Below are 22339 nucleotides of genomic sequence, written 5' to 3'. Positions count from 1 at the left end.
GCTTTCTTGTAGCCCAAACTAGCGCCCAACACATCTTTTCCAGAGGGGTACAGCGCTCCTCAGATCCGACCATCTTCTTGCTCTGGTAGTACACAGCCTTCTCGACCCCATTGCTTCCTTCCTGTGCTAGCAGACATCCCATGGCTGTTGAAGAAACGGACAGATAGAGAATCAAAGGCCGACCCGGCGTTGGCGGCATCAGTACCGATGGGCTCTGCAAATACCTCTGAATAGACTCGAAAGCGGTCTGGCATTTCTCCGTCCATTCGAATGGGACCCCCTTTTTGAGCAAATGGAATAACGACCCGCATGTTAGAGTCAACTTGGACATAAACCTGCTGATGAACTGGACCTTCCCTAGAAAACTTCGCACACCTTTTTCAGACTTGGGCGGCTCCATCTCAAGAATTGCTTTGATTTTGGAAGGATCTACTTCAATTCCTCTCGCGGTGATCAAAAACCCCAACATTTTTCCTGACGTGACCGCAAACGTGCATTTTTGTGGGTTCAGGCGCACATTGTACTTGCGGAGCCTTTCGAGAAATTGCCTGAGTGTCGGGAGATAGTCTTTTTCCTCCTTTGCCTTCACAATCATGTCATCGACGTAGATCTCGACGGTCTTATGGATAAAATCGTGAAACAAGGTCGTTTGAGCCCGTTGGAAAGTGCACCCGGCGTTCTTCAGCCCAAACGGCATTTTTACATAGCAGTAAGTGCCCCATTCTGTGACAAACGTCGTTTTCTCTTGATCCTCGGGTGCAACAGAGATCTGGTTGTATCCGGAGAATCCATCGACAAAAGAGAGCAAGGCATGCCCCGCCGTGTTGTCCACAAGCACGTCAATGTGTGGCAAGGGAAAACTGTCTTTGGGGCTTGCCTTGTTTAAGTCCCGAAAGTCGACGCAGACTCGGATCTTTCCATCCTTCTTAGGAACGGGCACGATGTTGGCCACCCATTTGGGGTACTCTGCAACCCTTATGAACCCTGTATCAATCTGCTTTGTAACTTCTTCCTTGATCTTCTGAACCCAATCCGGCCTCATCCTGCGGAGCTTCTGTTTGACGGGGACAGCCCCAGGCTCCAACGGGATTCGATGCTGCACTATTTCGGGGTCGATGCCGGGCATATCCTTGTGAGACCACGCGAAAACCTCGGGAAATTCCTTGAGGAGCTCGATCGTTCCGGCATGATTTTTCGGGGACAGATTTGCACCGATTTGCATCATGCGGGGGTCATCCTCGTTTTTCAAATTTACAAAAATTACTTCTTCTTTTACAAAAATTACTTCTTCTTTTAAAGGCTGAGCACGCCTTTCGTCTTCCTTTTCGATGAGGGAACGCAACTCAGCCGGGATGTCCCCGTCGAAGTCTGTTCCTTCATCGTCAGGGTCGACACAGTTTATATAGAAGCTAGCAAAATAGTCAGAAGTAGGATCATGCATTTCATAAAACCCCACAGGGTTGCCAAGTATAACAGACTCGAACTCGAAGTAAAAGCTACGACGTGGAGGGCTAAGAGGCACAAACTCCGACTCTGAGCTAGACTTAGACTTGACAGACTCTGTGTCAGACTCAGACTCATCGTCAATGCATGTTAGACGCGGAGTAAAAATGCAGTTATTGAGACTTCCCTGTGCCTTCACGATGAGAGAGGTAGGATCCACGAGAGCATCTGAGGAGTCGGGCCCGAGCATCAGCACTTCAGCTTCTTCGCCCTTGCCAACCAAACCTACTTGGGAGAACAGCATCTCCAGACCCCCTTGATCGAAAGCCTTCAGCCAGTCAAACTCTCCCTTGGTCTGACCCAGCTGCTTCTCGAACTCCCTTTTGGCCAGTTTTTCTTCGGCTGTCTCGCCATCGGACTAGGTGTCCGCAGCAAATATTTCAAATCCCGGCAGCCAAGTGGAAGTCTCCGGGTCCCAAAACGGCTCCCTCTGTCCCGAATAAGCAGAGCCTCCTCCCTCTCGCACAAAGTAGCTGTCGGGGTTACCAAAAAGGGTTCGAGGTTTTCCCGTGTCTTTCCTCTTTTCGGCGTCTTTGGCCGGTGGAGTGTAACCAAGACCAAAGCGACCCTTGTTGGAAGGAAAGACAGGGAACTCAGCGATCCCTTGTTGGTTGACCCCGAGTCCTAGGCCCGGCATGAATGACATCTTCCTCATTATTTCGAGGACAGTTGAGCATATGGTGAAGTCATCATCCATGGCGATGGCGAGGACTGAGCCAGATGTGTCGAAAGAGAATCCCCCGAAGTCTGAGTCTTCTTCCCCGTGCATAATGCCCAAGACAGGTGTGCCGTCATCCGTGAGCGGGTGGATCCCAGAGTCCGCGCAGATTGTTAAGGTTCCGGTAGGCAGCCCCAGCATGACTTTCTGGTGCAGGGTTGAAGGTACAGCCATAATGTCGGCCCTATGAAGCCAAGGCCTGCCCAGCAGCAGGTTAAAGGTGGCGGGGACGTCGACCACGTGGAATTCTACATCCATTTCGAAACCCTCAGCATCCAGTTTCAGCATCAGAGTTCCTTCCACCATGCGGCGAGTGCTGTCGTATGCCTTGACGGCCAGATTGGATGGCGTTAGGTCACTCTTGGAGAATCCCAACGATAGGCAACCCTCATCGGGCAAACGTTGATGGCCGAGCCGTTGTCAATTAGCACGGTTGGCACCCAATGTCCCCGGCACTTGACGGTGATATGCAGCGGGCGGTTGTGGGCGGTTCCCTCGACGGGCAGATCCCTTTCGGTGAAAGTGACGGAGTGCTTAGAGAGAAGTGGCAGCACGAGGGCAATCATGGCCTCGGGGGTGATGTCGATTGGTACAGTGAGCCGGGCCAACGCGGAGGACAGCTTCTCACGATGCTCCTTTGATGACGATATCAGGCCCCAGATAGAGACAGCGGCCGGAATCCGTTCGAGCTGCTTCAAAATGGCGTCTTCTTCTGGAACCCCATTTGGAAAGAGCGGATCAGTTCTCTGAGCAGCGGGAACAGTGGCCTTCTGACCGGGCGGATTGGACGAGCTTCCAGCCTGGAGGTTGGATGGCTGAAACACTCGGCCGCTCCTAGTGACGTTGGCCACATCCCACCAAGATGATGAGTCAATAGAATCCCACAGATCGGCCGGTACTTCTTCCAGCTTGCGCTTCCCTCTGTCCATTGATGCCACCGTTGCAGCCGAGTCTGTCCCCAGAGCGGTGTCCCATTCCAAGTCCTCCATCACTAGACCTTCCCAAAAGGCGGGATCCTGTGCAGCCTCTTCTTCAAATGGCGCTCCCGGGTTAGTGACGAACGGAACGTCCCAAAACCCTCCATCGACGAGAGCAGCATTGACGGTCCACACTTCGTTCCCCATGTTCAGGTCGACAATGTTGTCGACGTTCCAAATATCAGCTGGCGGTGAGGTCTTAACGGTTTCTTCCGCATCCCAGAGGTCGGCCGGAAGCGCATCTAGAACCATGATTGAGCAGTCATCCCCGGGAGCAGAAACAATAGGGCAAGGCTGTTCCACAGAGACGAAGTCGAGAGTAGGATCGAATTCATGGATGCGACGGTCGAGCGTGTCAGCAATAGAATTTACCAAGGGTAACATGGCGCCTAGTGGGCGACGAATGTCGGGCACAATCTCCCCTTCTTGGAACTGGTCCCAGTACTTCTCACCGAAGTCGTTTTGGTCCACATCAGCCTCGAGACCTTGACCCAATTGCCATCCATCAGGCTGTGGATCCCACACGTATTCCTCGGCTTCCACTTCGACTTGGTTTAATTCGGGCTGGTAAAAGAGCGCGAACAAAGAGAGACCATCCAGAGGGTCAGCCTGCGCCGCGTTCCATTCTACCTGCCACTGGTCTAGCCATACTTGATTGACCCGAGGGTGCGCGGGAAACCCCATGTTATACTGTTCAGTCCAATCACTGCAAAGCTCTTCCCACTCCTAGGCTTTGTCCTCCATGGCCCAACCGGCCGCTATCATGTTGATGCTTGGTTCGGAAGGAAAGGGTACAACTGGTCTTGGGTTGAAGGTCGAGGTAATATGGTCGGTGGGGTTGAATATGGTGGAGCTAAGGTTTATCTGGTTCACTTGAGGGTTAGGGTCATGTTTGGGTAATGAGTTGGAGATGACATTGGGCTTTGTGGGTGGAGTCGGAAGGGTGCCATTGTCCACCAAATCTTGTATCGCATGGCGGAGGCGATAGCAGGAGTCGGTGTAATGGCTGGGCATTTGGTAATACGCACAGAAAGCGTTGGGGTTATGGCTAGGGGGTGGATTTTGAGGAAGTGGAGTTGGGGCTAGAGGCCTGAGGTGCCCGGTTTTGATTAGCTTTTCCAACACCGAGGAGAGAGGCGCCTCGAAGTTGGCGAAGTTACGGGGTTGATTGCGGTTTCGGGGTCTTTGAGGGGTTTGAACTTGGTTAATGTCGACAATGTGGTTAGAGCTTTGGGCAGAGGGGTTGTTAGCAGAGTTCGCATTGGCGTAACTGTTGCCACCGAACAAAGCAGTGCTGTTCCCGGTGTATGCACGGGGCTTTGATTTTGAGGCTGAGGTGGAGGAGGAATTGTCACTCCTGGGCAGAACGCCGGTTTGAAGGGCTTCTTCGATGGCCAGGCCGGAGTCATAGAAGGTTTCGAAATTGGCGCCCTGGACCAACACGAGGTTTTTGGCGAAGTCGGGCTGCAGATCACGGGAGATGATGCGGATCTGATCCTTCTCGCTTGGGCGGTCGGGCATGAGAGCGGCCTTGGCTCTCCATCTTTGGATAAAGTCTGCAAAGGACTCCTTCGCAGTCATCTTGGTGGATTCCAACTCCCGAGTGGTCATTTTGAGTTGGGCGTTGTAGCTATACTGGGCATTGAAGGCCGTGCCTATGTCCTCCCATGTCTGCCTCTTGGAGATGTCGAGCGACAGGAACCATTGGAAAGCGGGACCGGCCAGAGTTTGCGGAAATAGCTGAGCCATGGCATCCTCCCCGACGCCATGCAACTTCATGGCTCCATGATAGGCCAACAAGTGAGTTTTCGGGTCTCCAGTACCGTCGAACTTTGCAAAGTCGAGCATTTTAAACCGATCGGGCAGCCGGGCATTCGGAAATGGGCAGAGGTGGTCCATGTCTAGTACTCCCGACCCTTTTCTTTCGGATTTGGCAACGGCTTTTTCCAACTTGGCCATTTTGGAGCCTAAGGCTGCCACTTCTGGGCTTGGAGCGGGATTCTCAACCAGCGGTTCCTCCTGGCCAGCGGCTCCTTGTTCACGCCTTTCACCGCCTTCCCCTCCTGCTACAAGGGGAAGTCGCTCCTCGATCAGGGTTTGAAGATTGGCCATAGAGGCATCGGCCTGGTCGGCTCTCTTTTGCATGATGGCCAGGTTGCGCTGCAGATCGGCTAGGACGGTTGCAAGATTCGGAGGTGGGATATCCGCCATGGTTAGTACTTCTGTTTTAACAAGCTTGGGAGATGGTGGCGGAGATGGAGTAGACGGAGGGGATTCGTGCGGAGTAGTCGGTGGTGAATCCTCTCGTGACACAGTGCAGGCCAGAGCTTCCGTTGCGGTCGACTGAAAGACGAACCCCAAATCAGATCCTCAAACAGACTCGACGGACGGTCCCAAGTAGGTTTGGCTCTTGATTTCGGAATTCTGCTTTGACATTGGCATGACTAGACGGCAAAGTATAAGAGCTCAGTGACAGCCTGCAGTCATTTTATTTGAAAGAATCGACAAAAATGAAAAAAAAAATGATCATGCCAAACGTCGTTGGTGTCCTCCTAGACTCCAGAACTAGGGGGAGTCTGCTTCACGCCACTCAGACAGTTGCCATGGAATCCTCGGATTTTCTTTTCGACGATGTATCCTTGATCAAATCGAATGTTACTAAGGGATGCCAAAACAGCCTAAGCCTTTGGCCTTCTCCCTTCTCGAGGTTTCAAAGTTTGATTTTGGAACAACTCGGTGCAGATGGCATGATACCGTAACCGAAATGGCGTAAGCAGCACTGTGTCGGAGCCTGGTGTAAGTGATCAGCACTTTTAACCCGAGTGGTGTAAGCATCATGCCATTCTCTCCGTCGTTCCTAGTTTTCGGTTTGAAACCTCGATGGGGTTTTAGACAAGGACTTAGAAAGTATTGATTTCCCGAAGCCACATTGATTAAGGACTTTGAAAATTTTAGTAACGTGCAACATCGAGATGCACGACTCGTCATCGGTCCAAGGCAACGCCGAGCGGGCGCAAGACTGACTCGACAAAAGACATCCTAAAAGCCGCCCTAGCATGCACCTACGCAAAAACGGCCATGAATGTATGTACAAGCATGCGATAGGGAAAGCGGTAACACATATGGGGTTAGAAACAAGTAATCCTACCCTGCGGGTTCCTGTCTTATGTTGAAAGGTTCTAGTCCTTTGTAAACGCTATAGAGGCCGATTTTGGCTTAAAGGGGGTTCCTCTGACTAGAGCCGCGATATACCTCCCATTGCAACGCGTGGAGCAAAGCAATGGTCGAACGGTAGTATGACTCATCATCGTCCAAGGTTGTTGGGCGTTCGAGGACCCCGGGCTCCAGTAAACTGTGCCGGTTACCCAAAACACCTCAACGGGGCTAACCAACCATCGATACGAACGGAAAATGCCGAAGAATGATTCAATGAGAGAAATGCAACGCTTTTGAAAACAAATGCCTTTTGAAGCTTGGCTCACTTTTGTTAATTGATACTTGTAGAAAACTACACAAGAGAACAATAGTAAAAGCCCCAGTTCGAATTGGTCGGACGCTGAGATCCTGTTACGTTACCATTCTGTTCTTCAGTAGCGCGAAGCGTACTGTTTTGACAAGCTTTTGAAAATTGTTCAATTATGTATTAATCGCCAAATATCAATCAACGCAATGTCCCCAGCAGAGTCGCCACTGTGGGCACGCGCCCCCGGAAATTCTATTTGTGAAATCGGGCGCGGCCCCCTTTTTGTGTTTGGAAAAGCGCGGCGAAACGCCTCGATTCAGAGTCGCCACTCGGGTTTTAGCGGTGAGAGCACCCAAGGAACCGAACTCGAAAACGTTTTGCCACGTTTGTTTGATTTTGAAAAAGGCATAGACCGGTCCGTCGTCAACTTCGATATCTGAGGTTCGGGAGCCATGTTACGAGAGGGAAAGGGTTTTATGGCACCCCTCTCGCCCAATCCGGAGATCGGTCTCTACTTGGGCATTTTATAAAACATTTGCATTTCTCTCATTTGATCATTTTTTAGCCAGTTAGGGCGGGGGAACAGTTAATGGGGGTTAAAACTTTAACAAGTTGTGATTATGTGACAAAAATGTTTATGAATGGCTTGATTGCAATACTAAATATAGATTGAGAACAAGCACCGGGCAAACTGGACAAGTTGCAGTACGCTGCCCCGCAGGGGCGTAAGCAAGTTCTACCAGCATGCACTGGCCGAGCCACTGCATGTTGATTTGACTTGCGCACGCCACAGTAAGACTGGCGTACTCCACTCATCTAGTTTCACAGTCCTTGTTTGCAACCCTCTAGGCTCTGGAAAAGGACCAGCGCACACCCAGGACAGACCATGCAGTTAAATAAGCAGGGTATATATATTTACAGGCAGATGAGATGGCTTGAAGCCATGAAAATAGACAAGAAACCCCCTAAACAGAGTGGGGACAGGAAGGAGGCCAAGATTAAGCTAAGATGCAAGGGCCAGCCATTGGATCCCAGCTTTAACTGCCGTACGCCAGTCATGGACTGCCGTACGCACGTTTGACCTTAATCCAGTGGTTGGCTTTTGCATCATCTGGGCTTTGGAACATGACCAGAAGGATCCCAGAGGCCTTTTAAGCAGATAAGAAGTGAGTATTAACTACTACATCTAAACAGTTCTAAATATACAGAAAGCGGTAAACTGGTTATTTAGCATGCAAGGGTGATTGACAGGAAGATAAAACGACAGAAATGGTAGTCCATGATCCCCACGCCAGTAGTGCTCGTTCTACCATGACTGGCGTACGGCATACGGTTACTGGCGTGCGCCATGTATCACCCCATATGTTTGTCGTATTTTACCAGTTTGAGGCCAGGACTAGTATTACTTACTAGCCTGGGCCTCACTGGTTCCCCTCAGGGGCCAAAAACAGAAAGGGACACAAAGGTGGTATACCTTTTTGTTTGAGGAGTGAAGGTGGTGTTGAACTTAAAGCTTGGAGATGGAAACTTAGATGGTGACTGGATATCAGTAGGGTGTGTGGAAGTGGGCTGTTTTTCTTTCTCTTTCAATGGGAGAAAAAGAGGTGGAGAGCAAGAAAGGAGGAAGAAGAGAGCTTTTTCTTCTTAATGAGGCCAACCCCTTGCAAATGAATGCAAGGGGGGTATTTATAGGGGAGAGAGACTGAGATCAGTCTGGTGCTAGGGCCTGTTTGGCTGTCTTGGGGCAAGGTTGGAGCCTTCCCATGCATTAAATGCATGGGACTAGTTGATGGGGGGTGTAGGAGAGAGGGGGAGCGGGCCTGGCCGATATAATCGTCAGGGACGCTGTAGCCGACGTCAGGGTGGCAAAAAAGTCCCGCCCAAGTGGCTGGATAAAGTTGATTTGACTGGGTTTGACTGGCGTGCGCCACTATTAACTGGCGTGCGCCGGTAAAAGCTGGGCCACTGGTCGATGACTGACACGTGGCAGATGACTGACGTACGCCTCCAGGACATTGGCGTGTGCCAGTTTGGTTTTGCTGGGGCTGTTTGGCTCTGGTTTGAAGGGTTTGATATGGGTTTTGAAAGAGGCTCGGGATCCTCAAAGTTCAAACACACCTTTGTCCTTAAACTGTCTTCGACTAAAATCATCATTGGGGAAAACGAAAGATCGACAAATAACGTTATCTGGACAGTCCAGAATGGGGTGTCTACAGTCAACCTTATTTTTTCCTTACCCATTGGGTAACAAATGTTAGGGGAATTATTATCCCTTGGTTCATAGAGATTAGACTTGCCAAGTGTATATACATATATATACAACTTGATAAGACAAGTCATAGCCATCATTTTGCTTCCAAAAGAAGCAAGACTAGCCATGCCATGCATGCACACCTAGGTCATAGCCTTGAGCCTAATTATTTAGGTTTTACTTTCCTAGATGTATGTATATATGTACTTATATATATTAGGCACATGGGAGAAAAGAGAGAGAAAGAGAGAGAGAGAGGGAGAGAGGCCGAGAGAGGAAAGAGGGAGAGAGAGGCCGAGAGAGGAGAGAAGAAAGAGGAGAGAGAGGCCGAGAGAGAAGCCGAGAGAGAGAGAGAGAGAGAGAGAGAGAGAGAGAGAGAGGTGCATGTGTGTGCTTTGAGGTTTGTACACTTGCACAAATTACCTCTTTAGCCCTATTTTAGCCTTAAGTCCAATTGACTAGACAACTCATTCTAGTCAATTTCTAGCATAGAATCCTAGCCCTTGTCATCCTAGATTTGATTCCAAAGTAGCCTTTAATCATCCTAGAAATTGATTACAACCTAGACCTATGAATGACTAAACATGGAAGGCTATGCCTTAGCCTAATCAAACCCTACCCCTAGACTTGTAAGATTTGCCAACCTAGACTATGATCACCTAGATTTACCTAGAAAGCCTAAGATCTTATTTGATTTTATAGCTTTATGCCTAAAGATTGGATTTGACAAGTCATGGAAGGCTTTCAATCATGATTTGCCCTTTTAACCATTGGACAATAATTGCTAGGGAAAATTTTATTTATTGGGTAATAGAAGTTAGTTTGGCTATAAATAGCATCCCATTTTTGCCATTCAACTCACACATTCACCCATTCAACTTCTCTCTCTAGAATCCTTGCAATTGTTCTTTGTTCTTCTTGTTTTTGAGTTGTTCTTGTGTTCTTCAAGAAACTCATCCTAGGTCGCCACTAAACTACCACTTGACCACCCTTTCGATCCAAAAAGTTTAAGTAGTTTAGTCAAGAACAAGTTTCGAGAGAAACCTTTCTGTTTCGGAGCTACCGGAAGCTTACCGTAGGAAGTTACTCCGTTCGACCGCCGACTTACTTTTCCGTAGCCAGCCAACCGTCAAGAAGAACGGTAGATTATCCTTATCCCCTATCTCTAAGTATACGTAGAATGTCCCTAACCAATTTTTTTAAGTATATAAGGTTATCTTTCACTTACAAGATTTGGAATACATGATAATTCACAAACTTGTTTTTGCTAATGGAAGTATGAGCACGTTGGAATAATCGACTTTTATTCTAATAAACATGTGTTGTTTTGAACTTCCCACTAAGGAAGAAATAACGATTTTTTGAAAGATAAGAATTTATCGTTTGGTAGCAGTATTCGTATTTTGATATTTAGGATGGTTATAAGCATGTATACATGAATTGCTTGCATTACTTGTCTTGTTGTAAAGCATAAGTGATTTTCACTCCAAAGGCGTCCGTACATGGGGCGTTATGCTTTAAGTTGTGGTTTGAGCATGATGATTAATATAGAGTTGGATGATCTTGCTAGTTTAGTTTCAAGATTACAATGAATGATTTATGATTATGTATGTGAAAAGTCCTACTGCGGAGTCGTTGCATGAAAACGAGATACAGAAATCGAGAAAGTAGAAACATGACACCTATGGTGTGTTAATGGCAAGATATGTTTTGAAACCGCAATGTGGCCGAACGTGATAGCCCATTGTGTGTAAGAAAACTCGCAATGTGGCCGGACTTGGTAGCCATTGTGTGGATTTGTGAAAACTGCAACGTGGCCAGACTTAGTAGCCCGTTGTGTGAATGAAAACTCTCAATGTGGCCGGATTTGGTAGCCCATTGCGTGGATTGTGAAAACCATAGTGTAGCCGGACTTGGTAGCCCATTGTGAAGATTGCCAATGGGGCCGGACGTGATAGCCTCATTGGTAAGAGCATCTTCAATCCAATACTCCATTTTTGCCTTCATTTCTTCATTTGAGAGTATCAAAATAATATATTTTATTGCAAAAGTGATTTTGGAGGAAATCTAACTCCAACCCAATACTCTATTTATACTTCTATTTTTTTTAAAACTCATCCCAAATCTCAAACTTCCCCACTTTCCCTCCAAAACTCAAATTTTCATTTTTCTAACTTCATTAAAAAAAATACTCAATATGGGTCTTATTTTGAAGATATTGTACATATCTTTTGATTGGTACCAATTTTATAAAGGATTAGTGTATCAAAACTAATTTGACGAACAAAATGGGATTTGGTGAGGGTGAATAGTGAAATGGAGGAGATCCTCCATTTTTTTCTCCATCCTCCATATTTGGAATACCAAACTTAATCCTCTCAAATGGAGGAGAAAATAGAGGATGGGTTGGAATGGTATTTTCTCCAAAAATAATCCTCTCAAATGAATAAATAGAGGAATGGATGGTGCATTGGAGTTGCTTTAATATGGTTTGGTTATCCGCGGAGAGGAGCCAATGCAAAATTTTGTGTGCCAATGTGAACCCGGTGCGGCGGAACCATTGTGAGAATATCCGGGAGATCGAAACGGTGGAACCGAGGTTGGGTGTGTTCAAACGATTTTGGAAATATTGATATGGTTATGAAATGTGGAAACAATAAGTCTACAGCTCACGAAACCAACCCACGAAACAAATCACGACGCTGACGTAAGCTGGCGTGGCCTGGCCCCACGTCAACTGTTAGAAAAAAAAAACCCACAAATGCTGAGGAGGAGGTCACGAAACAGGGAGAGAGAGAGAGAAAGAGAGAGAGAGAGAGAGAGAGAGAGAGAGAAAGAGAGAGAAAGAGAGAGAGAGAGAGAGAAGAGGAGGAGGAAGTCACGAACTCACCGTGCGAAAATCCACCGACGACTGGCAGCCCCTCCACTCCCTCCACTCCGATCGACGAGCTCAGCCACCTCCGCCGACGCCCCTCTCTCTCCACCGACAACCCACCACCACGCCACCGCAAACCCTTCTCCCATCTCTCACGTCTGACAAACCCACACAGAACCGGTAGCCCCTCCACCTCCCTCCACTCCGACCAACGAGCTCAGCCCCCACCGCCGACGCCCCTCTCTCTCCACCGACAACCCTCCACCACGCCGCCGTAGACCCACCTGCCGATTTGCCACCATTTGATCTAGGGTTTTTCTTTCTCTCTTTCCTAATATTTGTTTATTTTAGTGCCCTGTTATGGAGATACAATCGTATCCTGTTTTTTTATCCAGGTCTCTGATCCCCATATTCAGTCTTTATTGGATTCAATTCAATGTCTTTGGCTAACCTATCCTCTGCTGTAGTCCCTGATTTCCTATGCTCAGTTTAGCTTCTTTGATAGAGGACCACCATACCCTTTTTTGGTTACTGTCTAGTACTGTATTTCTCGGTTTATATTTATAATTGCATTGTTCATTTCAATTGTATTTGAATGTCTGCTTTCCTTCTTTTTTTCTTTTTTTGGTGTAATTACTTCAATCATTGGCCTGGTGGCCTTCTATTTTGATTTACTGACCCAATTTTTGACGAAGCAAATTGACTGCTGGTTTAAGATACAGTTTTACATTTTCTTTCTATTCCTCAAGTCTTCTTATCCTTTATTTTCATTTGACATGCATTTGAGGGACACTTCCCTTCATTTTCCATTATGCCTTTTGTCGCCCCAGAAATTAGGGTGTTCTTGTTTGGGGAGCTTAATTTATCCTCAAAATATGCCCATGATGTGTTGATATTGGACAAATTATTGTTGTTTTCTATGATTGGTGCTTATGAAGTTCTCTCTTCATATTTATGTTCTTGGAATCTATGCTATTGATTCCCCACTGCAATGAGTAGATGTTATTTCCGCTAATGCTCGCTTGTACAATGGAGATTGGTGGTTTTTGCAATTCAATAGGTGTAAATTAGTTTCAAAATATTCGTTGTTTCAGTGTTGTCATGGAGGTGTGATTTGGCCTTATGAAAAGCTGTGTGGTTGGAGAATGCTTGGACAAACATGGAAGCTAACAGAAATTTAATTTCTGTTATGTTCAAGATGCCAAAAGACAGTGCACCAAAAGCTCCCAGCGGTGAACTTAATTTCTCCACTTGTTTTACAAACTATTGGAGTCTACGCTGATGGTTTGATGCACATATATTTCACTATATGGTTTCGAGCATGGAATGGGTGGAACCACCACTGGAAACTTGTTAATATTTCAAGGACGAGGGCAGAATATGGCAGTCAGTTTTGAAATGCCAAACTATAGACTTGTCTCATCAAGCTGTGTAGTAATTTTAATGCTATATCCTTTATGAATTGCTTGCTCTTCTTTTTCTTTTTTCTTTTTTTATCAATCCCATATTGAAGTATGTAACATCTAGTAGGTGAGCTGTTGACTTAAGATTTTCTGTGCAGCAAAAACTATTCAAAATTCAACATTCTTATCTTTCATTGCCTATTGTAATGCCAATTGCAAGGCTAAGAACTATGTTAAGTATGAATGTAGCAATGATGCTTTAAACTATGTTGTCTTTCTCATTCCATTTTTTGTTTTCTAATATTGCCAGATGATTTAACTGATGATGTACTAATCTTTTTATTCTTCTTCAATTTTAGATCCAGAGAAACGTTTTTGCTCTCTGCAATGTGCTTAATTGGTTGTTGTCTTGAGTGACGTCAAGGGATGGAAATGCATGGCGGATGATAATCTTCATGACGCAAAGATAGCTATGAAGGATTTGATTGATTTTATGGGAAGCAAGAAAAGTGGACTATACAATTATGTCAGAAGATACATGAAAAATTGGATGCTCCTATTTCTTTGCAAATTGAAAAAAGTCTCATGTCTTCGGGAAGAGGGAATGTTGCATCGTCAGAGAGATGAATTTTGTTTAGAGAGATGAATTTTGTAACTTATACTCAGATGATGTAATTACATTACAACTTCAATAAAAATTCAGTTTATACATATTTTCTGGTATTCTTTTGTTCGTTTGTACATTTCCTTCACTTGTCCAATATGCCTTTGAATTCCATTCTATTTAGTTTTCCATTATTTAGTTGTTGTGAATGTGGCTTATGAATGATAATTTAGAATGAGAAATGCCTAGTGTGGGCTTGTGCATAACTTGATGTGGTGCCTGTTGTTATTGATGTACTGACTGAGACGCGAGACGTCGGGTTAGGACCAAAAACAGGGGAGACTTTGCCGAATTTTTTTCAAAATCTACCTTCGTGAACGGACATGACACAGACACCGGCACTCCAAAAACTCAATTTCAGCACTCCTAAAGATCATTCGGTGCAAGCAAGTGTTACCAATATTGAAACTCAAGATCATTCGGTGCTCGGGGCATAAAAAGAACTTTCATACACTAATCAATTCCATCCCAAAAAAGAACTTTCTTACATTCAATTCCATCCTAAAAACTTATTCATAAGAATAACTTTCTTACATTCCATGCCATCCCAAAAACTGATCCATAAGAATAACGACATTTGTAACAACTTGAATCATAAACAATTTCTCTTGAAGGCCCAAGAACACATTCAGAACCAATACATATTTTTCATCCAACAATATACAGGCAATCCAAACCAACATATATTTTCCATTCGACAACACAGGCACTCGAAACACACTCATTGAGTCACAGCTACAAGAATTCTCAAGATACTCATCAAAATCAAGACACATCAGACCAATAACAAACTGACAATATATTTCATTTGACAACATACAGAGACACACTGCACAAATGCTACCAGGATACTCATCAAACTACAGATACATCTTTTACCAAAAAAAAAAATTACAGATACATCTTTTACCAAAAAAAAAAAAAATACAGATACATCAAGATCAATAACAAACCTCCCAACCCTAAGCCATAACCCCCCAAAAAGAGACACCAAGGATACTCATCAAAATACAGACACACACCCAAGTTACATAAATAAGTTTTCTATTGTTGACTGTTATCTCTTGCATTCATCATTTTTGTACAACTTTGTTATCCTCCTCCCCAACCCTGTCCTTGACTTTCCAAAAAATCACTCGATACTCCTCCTTCCCAAAGTTGACTACCCGTGATATTTGATTGTCCTCTCCAAACTTGAGTATTGAGTAAACTTGGTATGTTGCTTTGTGAAGCCGGGACGTTGTTAACAAATTGGTTAAAATTTGTTCCGGTTGGGCATAAAGTCGGAGAAAATGGGAGGATGGTTCTACCTTGTGCCATATTTGGTTGCATATTATGAGGCATCATGTTTGGCCACATTAATTGCCCCATGTAGCTTGGGCAACTCTGGCCAACAAAAAAAAGAAGGGTTTAACATGAAACTTAATAAAGGAATTATAAGAGGAACTTAGAAATAAAAAAAAAATTCTTACATTTACATTTACGACACTCTCTTGTGTCCCAAACACATGGCCATCCGCAATATCCTCAACCTCCTGAAATTAGTAAAAGATGTAGGGAGGTATTCCCGAGCAGGTACATTTAGTTACCGAACACGTGATGTTTAGGAACACGTGGTAAATACGACTAGACTTACCGCCGGGCAGTTCGGTGAACAGTGATATGAGAAGTCATGGCTATAAATAGACTGTTCGGCAGTTAGAGACATTCTGATTACATTGGACCACGTTACATGTGAAGTAGTTGGTCCAAGCAGACTGTTCGGTTATGATACAGCCGAACGGATGTTGTAAAGAACCTAGCACATGATACGAGTGATCACGGGTTGAAAGCAATGCAATCGATATCCGAATAAATGGTACGTAGGACCATAGTTTGAATATAGACAGGACAGTCATCATGCTAAACAAGTGTTCGGCAATATGGACCAGTGACATGAGAAGTCAATGGTCCAGGAAGGTTGTACGGGCTCAAGGACCAGTTACATGTGAAGTAACTGGTCCAAGCCGTCTGTTCGGCCATGAGACGGCCGAACAAAGATGGAGCTCCAATCGAGAGTAGGAGCAGAGGGAATGCTCTGGAAGATTCCAGAATATTCATGTTCCGTAAAGGAATAAGATCCCAAGAATATAGGATCTGAGAAAGATACCCAACAAGTATGGGATGATCGGCTCATAATGGAAAAGAATCCCAAAAAGACTCTTTTCCATAAACTGATAAAGGAAACGAGACTCCTTGATATCCTGGGTTTCCTATATGAGTTAGGAACCCTATGGCAACACGGATGCTTGGCCAGCAAGCATACGCAAATCTATAAATATGAGGTAAACCTAGAGGCAAAAGGTACGCAATATGTTGCATTATTATTGCTTTCCTACTGATAATTAGGGTTGAGTTTTCTAGTACGTGATACTAACAAAGGCATCGGAGGGCCTTTGCCACGAGAGGCAAAGGTGCACTCACCCCCTATCTATTTTGCAGATTAGGGTTCAGACGTCGAGCTAGGGTTCCGGTGAAGAGGCACGAATAAGCCGTTGCAATCCAGCTGATCCGAAGCATCAATTGTTTTCATCCCCCTACAAAAGAATATAACTAGTAAGCATTCATCCTAATATGTATATGTCCATATCAACAAGTAAACAAATAAATAAAAAATTATACCTTGGCATTTTTGTTAGGCAATGTCTTCTTTTTTGGTTCTCTTTTCTTCTTACAAATCTTTTCAACAACACCTTGCATTCTTTTAGACGGTGGTCTCCCTTTTCGACGAACAGGTATTGGGTCAAGGATTTTCATGCTCTCTTTGGAAGGTAGAACTTCATCTCCAAGTGAAAAGGACTCATTAAGAGTACCGAAAATCATATTACTTCCACAAACAACCGAAGATTCAATCAACTCTTCTTTTAGCTCCCATAGCCGTTCCATCACCTTAGCATACTTGTCTTGACAATCTTTTGCCAAATCGGCAACCTCATTAAAGAGATTGCACATGTTGTCATGCCGATGTGCTTCAATTGTCCTCAACGAGTTATCGTAGTTGATTCGAATTTTAGTGTGCACCTTTTTCACATCTTTTCTCCATCTTTTGAAAACATACTTGTCGGGTACTCTTTGAATTCCCCTATCATGGAACACCATTAGTTGATGTCTACATACCATTCCTCTAAACTCAAACAATTGACAATTACAATTGGCTTCATTGGTCTCACCATTAAAATCGACAGTAAATGACACACGTTTTCTCCTTTTTTCTTCTCCAAATGTAATCCACTCTTTTACCTCATACTCTGACCAAACATCACCTATTTTTCTTTCATGCAAAGAACAATTAAGTTTGCCAACAAATTGATCTTGAAACTCTTTCACCTTTGCATTTGTGTAAGCACTTTGAAATTGATTCTCCAACCCATCTTCAGTTATGCATGGGATGTAAGATTGCGAACTTTTTGTATCTTTATTTTTTTCATTGTCTACCTTTTTTGCTAATGCATTCTCATATTGCTCTACAAATTGTTTCAAGGTCGTCTTCGAATTGATATAATCATCAAAATAAGAATTCATACTCTCATTTCTTTGTGTGGATGACATTTCCGCCCAAAATACATCTTTGACAAAAGCCGGCACCCATCGATTCCTCTCTAAGTACAACCCATGTAACCATTCATTATCTTGAAGTTCGTACTTTTTGATGAACGCCTCCCAAGCTTCCTCAAATTCTTCTTTTGTAAGTGAATCATAAACTATATTATGCAAAGAAGGTGAAATTGATTTATACGCATCGTACGTTCCCAACTTTTCTGGCACATTTTTCAAGATGTGCCATATGCACCACCGGTGTCGGGTGTTAGGGAATACGTCTTCTATAACATTCTTCATGGCCATACATTGATCGGTAATAATCACTTTGGGAGCACAACCCCACATGCATGTCATCCAAGTCTTAAATAACCACGAGAATGACTTGGTGTCTTCATGAGAGACGAGTCTACATCCCAATAATATCGATTGACCATGATGATTAACGCCTACAAATGGAGCAAAAGGCATGTCATACTTGTTTAGCAAGTATGTTGTGTCAAATGTCACAACATCACCAAACTCCTTACAAGCTGCCCTACTCCTTGCATCAGCCCAGAATACATTCCTTAGTCGACCCTCATCATCCAAATCCATGGCAAAAAAGAAGTCAGAATTATTGGCTTTCATCTTCATGAAATAACTATGCATCGCCTCAGCATCTCCTTCCTTAAGTAGTGAACGTCGCCGATGATCCAAGAAGTTTCGGCAATCCTTCTGATAATATGGAAGGTTATCATGTCCCCCCGCTTGAATCTGAAGTGAGTCATAAGTCTTGTACAACGAAATCCCGGCCTTATCATTCAATATGAGCTTTCTTTTCACATGTTCATCAAGAACCCTATTGCTCTTGTAAAACTTGGACTTTCCTGAGCTACAAGCATGATTGTGCTCTAAGGCAACTCGACTTAACCTCCACTTTCCATCCGGGTATAGAGAAAAATTAAGGCGAGCTGGACACTCAATTTTTGTTTGTGGCCGTGGTTTGACCGGATTGGTTGTTCTCACCCTTGCCTTTCCACCACGACTACATTGAAAAGTTACATTCCTCAAGGTTCCATCTCTTCCCTTTTTGTTAGTTTTTTTTGACACACCAAACCCATTTTCTTTAGCATATCTTGAGTAATATAGATAAGCTTCATTTGGTGTGTCGAATATCATTCTCACCTTCGGTTGCTCAACTGTAACTTCAAAATTTTGTGTTGCCTCCTTTCCATTCTCATTAGTAGCTATCTCATCACACTCTTTGTTTGAAGAACCACTCGGTACGTCTTCTTCATCTTCATTATGTCCACTCCATACCTCCTCCTCCACCTCGTTAGTATCTATATCATCTTCATGCGGCAATCGAGGTAACATTGTTGACGGAACTGACTCTGGCGACATCAAAGACAATGATGATGGCAACGGAAACATCACCTACATGTAAACAAACCATACATCCACATAAGGTCAAAAGAAATAAGTTAATATTTGATTGGAAATAATTTAAGTATAACATGAGCATTATTTTTCCAGTCCACCATGTAGTCTAATAATCCTTATGTATGGATATTTGCATTATTTTTCGAGAATAACATTTTGTTCATGACTCATTAACCAAATTGCTCTTCAAATATAAAATTAACCGCTTCTAAAAAGCACAAAGAGTGAGGGATGAGCAAAACCAGACAAGTTGTACGTAACGGCACTACTGAAATAATATGACTATATTAACAAGATCAACCATGCAAGAATCTATAAAAGCCAATCCCAGAATCCATACCTCATCTTACTCCAATCATTACAAATTAATAGCTATTACCTATAATCAATTTCATGCTTTGTTCTATTTTGAGTTATTTGCAACTGTCTATGCCCTAATTTTTTTTGGGTATTATCTACAAACCAACTGATGTCTACATTGGTCATGTAGAATTGAAAAATGCCGAGTATTAGAGCTAGCCCTAACTAAAATTGCTTCTCTTTCAGCTTCATCTATGTTTCCCGAGTACAAATTGCCGAGTATCACATTAACTGCTAATCTCATACGCACAAATTTCTTTCATCATTTCAACACTATTTGAACTAGATATACAGACGGGGAGAGAGAGAGAGAGAGAGAGAGAGAGAGAGAGAGAGACGTTGGACGGTGGATTTGTCGACGGTCATCGGTGGATTTTCGCGACGGGTTGGTCGCCGGAGGTGGACCGGGTGGTGGTGATGGTCGCCGGAGGTGGAGGTTAGACTGGTGGTCGTCGGTGGTTGTGCGGTGAGTTCGTGGACCTCCTCCTCCTCTTCTCTGTCTCTCTCTGTTTTGGAGTGTCCCAGTTTCGCGCGAATGATTCAAAAATTTCAGCATTTGCGAGTTTTTTTTTTCTAACAGCTGACGTGGGGCCAGGCCACGTCAGCTTACGTCAGCGTCGTGATCTGTTTCGTGGGTTGGTTTCGTGAGCTGTAGACTTATTGATGTGGAAATTGGTAACACGGTCTACGAGGAGTCGCGTAGGAGAAACTCAGAAAATCATGGACACCAACGTTAGTTGAATAGTGAATGCGGATGTGTCATTGTTAACTGTTTTGTCGAATATGTATGAACTATGTGGAAATCATTGAATTTGTGATCATTTATTCGTAAGTTGAGGGTTAGTGGGTATAAGTTACTCTATTGAGCTTTTGTAGTTCACGGTGTTACCTTTTGGTGACCCTGACATATTATATTGGTGGTGACACTGGTATAATGTGTCAGATCTTATAGACGAACAAGGTGAACTCTACACCTTGAAAGCTTTTGGAACCGAGGAGCTGGCCAGAATGGAAGAAGAGGCGGAGCAGTAGATAGGAATCCTAGTTCCCACCCTTATTTGAATAAATGTACTTTTGTGAAGAATTATGATGTAATATTGAGCCAGACTCCATTAATTTTTAAATGAAATTATCCTTTGACCTCTGCACTTTTGAAGGGGAAGCCTTTTCTTTTTTTCTTTTTGACTGCGCGAGATATGGCTATGGAGATAATAATAAAAAGAAGAAGAAAAGATAAGGCAATGATCCTATGGATGTTTAAGTACTCCTATTTATCAGTAATTAGTTTGTTTTCGGATATACCAAAAAAAAAAAAAAAGTATTGTTTGTTCTCATCTTTAGATGTTTGGCATTATATTATTCAAAAAAAAAATATTTTATTTTTTAGGACTGTTTAAATTCCGTTAAGTTTTTTATTTTTTAAGATTTTTATTTCACGCTTTACGAGACAAATTTTAATGCTCTTACGAAATATCACCTTTAATTTAAAAAATATATCTTTGCATATGGAATCCCTAAATTTGACTTGAGCTCTTTATTTCAACTTCACTTATATAAAGGCCCAGTAATGAACTTATATTCCATTTGTTATTTTATGGAAAACATATACAATAATGACATTTATACCTGACATCTTATTTTTTCTTTTTCTTGCACTTGCGTAGTAGTATTAGGATTTATACTTTTTTTTATTTTGATTGTATTGTTGATTCCTGTAAACTGTCTTTATATTATTCTATCCAATGAAGTACTCCTATGTGTCTTATTTAAAAAAAATAAAAAAATCCTCATTTGGACACTTCGAAAACATTATTGAACACGCTAGGACACTCTATGGACTCAATTGGGGTCTTCTTTAACCAAACTGTGACTTTTGCTCCAATCAATTAGGGTTGGTCTTATTTTTTCATTTGGGCTACCTATTTACTTAAATTTAATAAGTTTTAATCAAGGGTAGAACCAGGAATCTAATTTGTCCTGGGCTAATCCAAAATTTAATAAATTAATATATATTACATATATAAGCTAAAAAGAGTTGTATAACTAACGGCAAGCAGATTTGTACAAGAGTACGTAAATGTTAAAAATAAACAAAAAAAGTACATTATTGAAGTTGTACCCTATTGAAATTGCACCTTATGTTGTTTTGGAGAGTAGAAATCATTTCTATTGAATTTGAGTTGATATTTTCAACACGTGCTCTTTCAATTAAGATAATCAGATATGATGGGTTGGACTACAAAAGAAAATGAGGTGGAGTAAAATTTATTTGGCTGAAATTTTACATATAATTTTTATTTTTATAACCTCACCTAGGCTATAGCTCAAGTGCCCAATCGCGTACTTCCGCCCTTGGCTTTAATCCTTATATATCATGGCATCCAAAGTAAGTTTAGGTCTTCTCCTTTCCCTAGCTTTATTATCCATCACTATCATATCACTCTTCTTCTTGACTACTGCGTCTTTAGGTCTACGGTAAATACTCCCTCCGTCTCCATTCTTCTATCCCTCGTTTTATCCTAACCGGATAAAAAACTAATTATAATTTTTAATTGGTAATTATGTAATATGAATCTTATTTGATAGATTTCAATGAGCTCTTTTAAACGATATTTTTAAAATCACCTAAAAAATTATAGTTTGTAAGATATAATTAATTGAAAAATGACATGCACTTCCAAAAGAGACTAAAGAATGGAGACGGAGGGAGTTTGTCCAAACCTAAAGAGAATTGTAGTCTTTTTGGTTTTAGTATTGTATAGTTCTTTTGTTATGTATATTTATACGATGAAGTACACACACATATTTTTCTAATGGTGTCCCAGAGTGTCGTGTCTCTCAATTTTGAGATTTACGCGTCCATAGTTCAAAATGAACTATCTATTGAAAGGACACATAACTCACACAGTACGGGTATGGGCAAATCTTTCGGAAGATCTCCGTTCCGCCTTTTTTTTTTAAATCTTTTTTTTTTAAAAGAAAGTAATTTCAAGCTTAAATATAAAAATAAAAAATAAATTTTTAATTTTTTTTGCACAGTTTAAAAGATTTCAATGAGATTTATCAAATAAGACACATATTGATAGGAAAATTATTTACATAAACACATGATTTTTGAGCTTGA

At 42.9% G+C, this 22339-nt stretch overlaps 2 protein-coding genes across 2 annotated transcripts in view; both read right to left on the bottom strand.

The window, feature by feature from the left end:
• LOC131327127 (reticulon-like protein B11) overlaps window positions 1-22339 on the bottom strand; it is a 104290-nt gene that overhangs the window by 54383 nt on the left and 27568 nt on the right. The gene's annotated exons all lie outside the window — the stretch shown is intronic.
• Window positions 14784-19044, bottom strand: LOC131327123 (protein FAR1-RELATED SEQUENCE 6-like). The gene is made up of 3 exons (XM_058360131.1): window positions 16516-19044; window positions 15327-15389; window positions 14784-15240 (listed from the first exon to the last, which is right to left on the bottom strand). Exons 1-3 carry the CDS (start codon window positions 18844-18846, stop codon window positions 14947-14949), a joined length of 2688 nt encoding a protein of 895 aa, XP_058216114.1. The 5' UTR covers window positions 18847-19044; the 3' UTR covers window positions 14784-14946.

The sequence above is a fragment of the Rhododendron vialii genome, chromosome 5a (genome assembly GCF_030253575.1).
Source record: "Rhododendron vialii isolate Sample 1 chromosome 5a, ASM3025357v1".
In the NCBI taxonomy this organism is placed as follows: Eukaryota; Viridiplantae; Streptophyta; class Magnoliopsida; order Ericales; family Ericaceae; genus Rhododendron; species Rhododendron vialii.
The sequence above is the reverse complement of the archived record's forward strand: the minus strand, read 5'-3'. Positions and strand labels throughout refer to the sequence as shown.

Bases quoted from the DNA above. Each gene is read 5' to 3' on its own strand.
- LOC131327123 (XM_058360131.1), bottom strand. From the start codon at position 18,846: ATGTTTCCGTTGCCATCATCATTGTCTTTGATGTCGCCAGAGTCAGTT. The intron at 15,390-16,515 runs GTATAATTTTTT...TACTAATTTCAG, and splicing joins TGCCTAACAAAAATGCCAAG to GAGGTTGAGGATATTGCGGA. The intron at 15,241-15,326 runs GTAAGAATTTTT...TTTGTTGGCCAG, and splicing joins AGAGTGTCGTAAATGTAAAT to AGTTGCCCAAGCTACATGGG.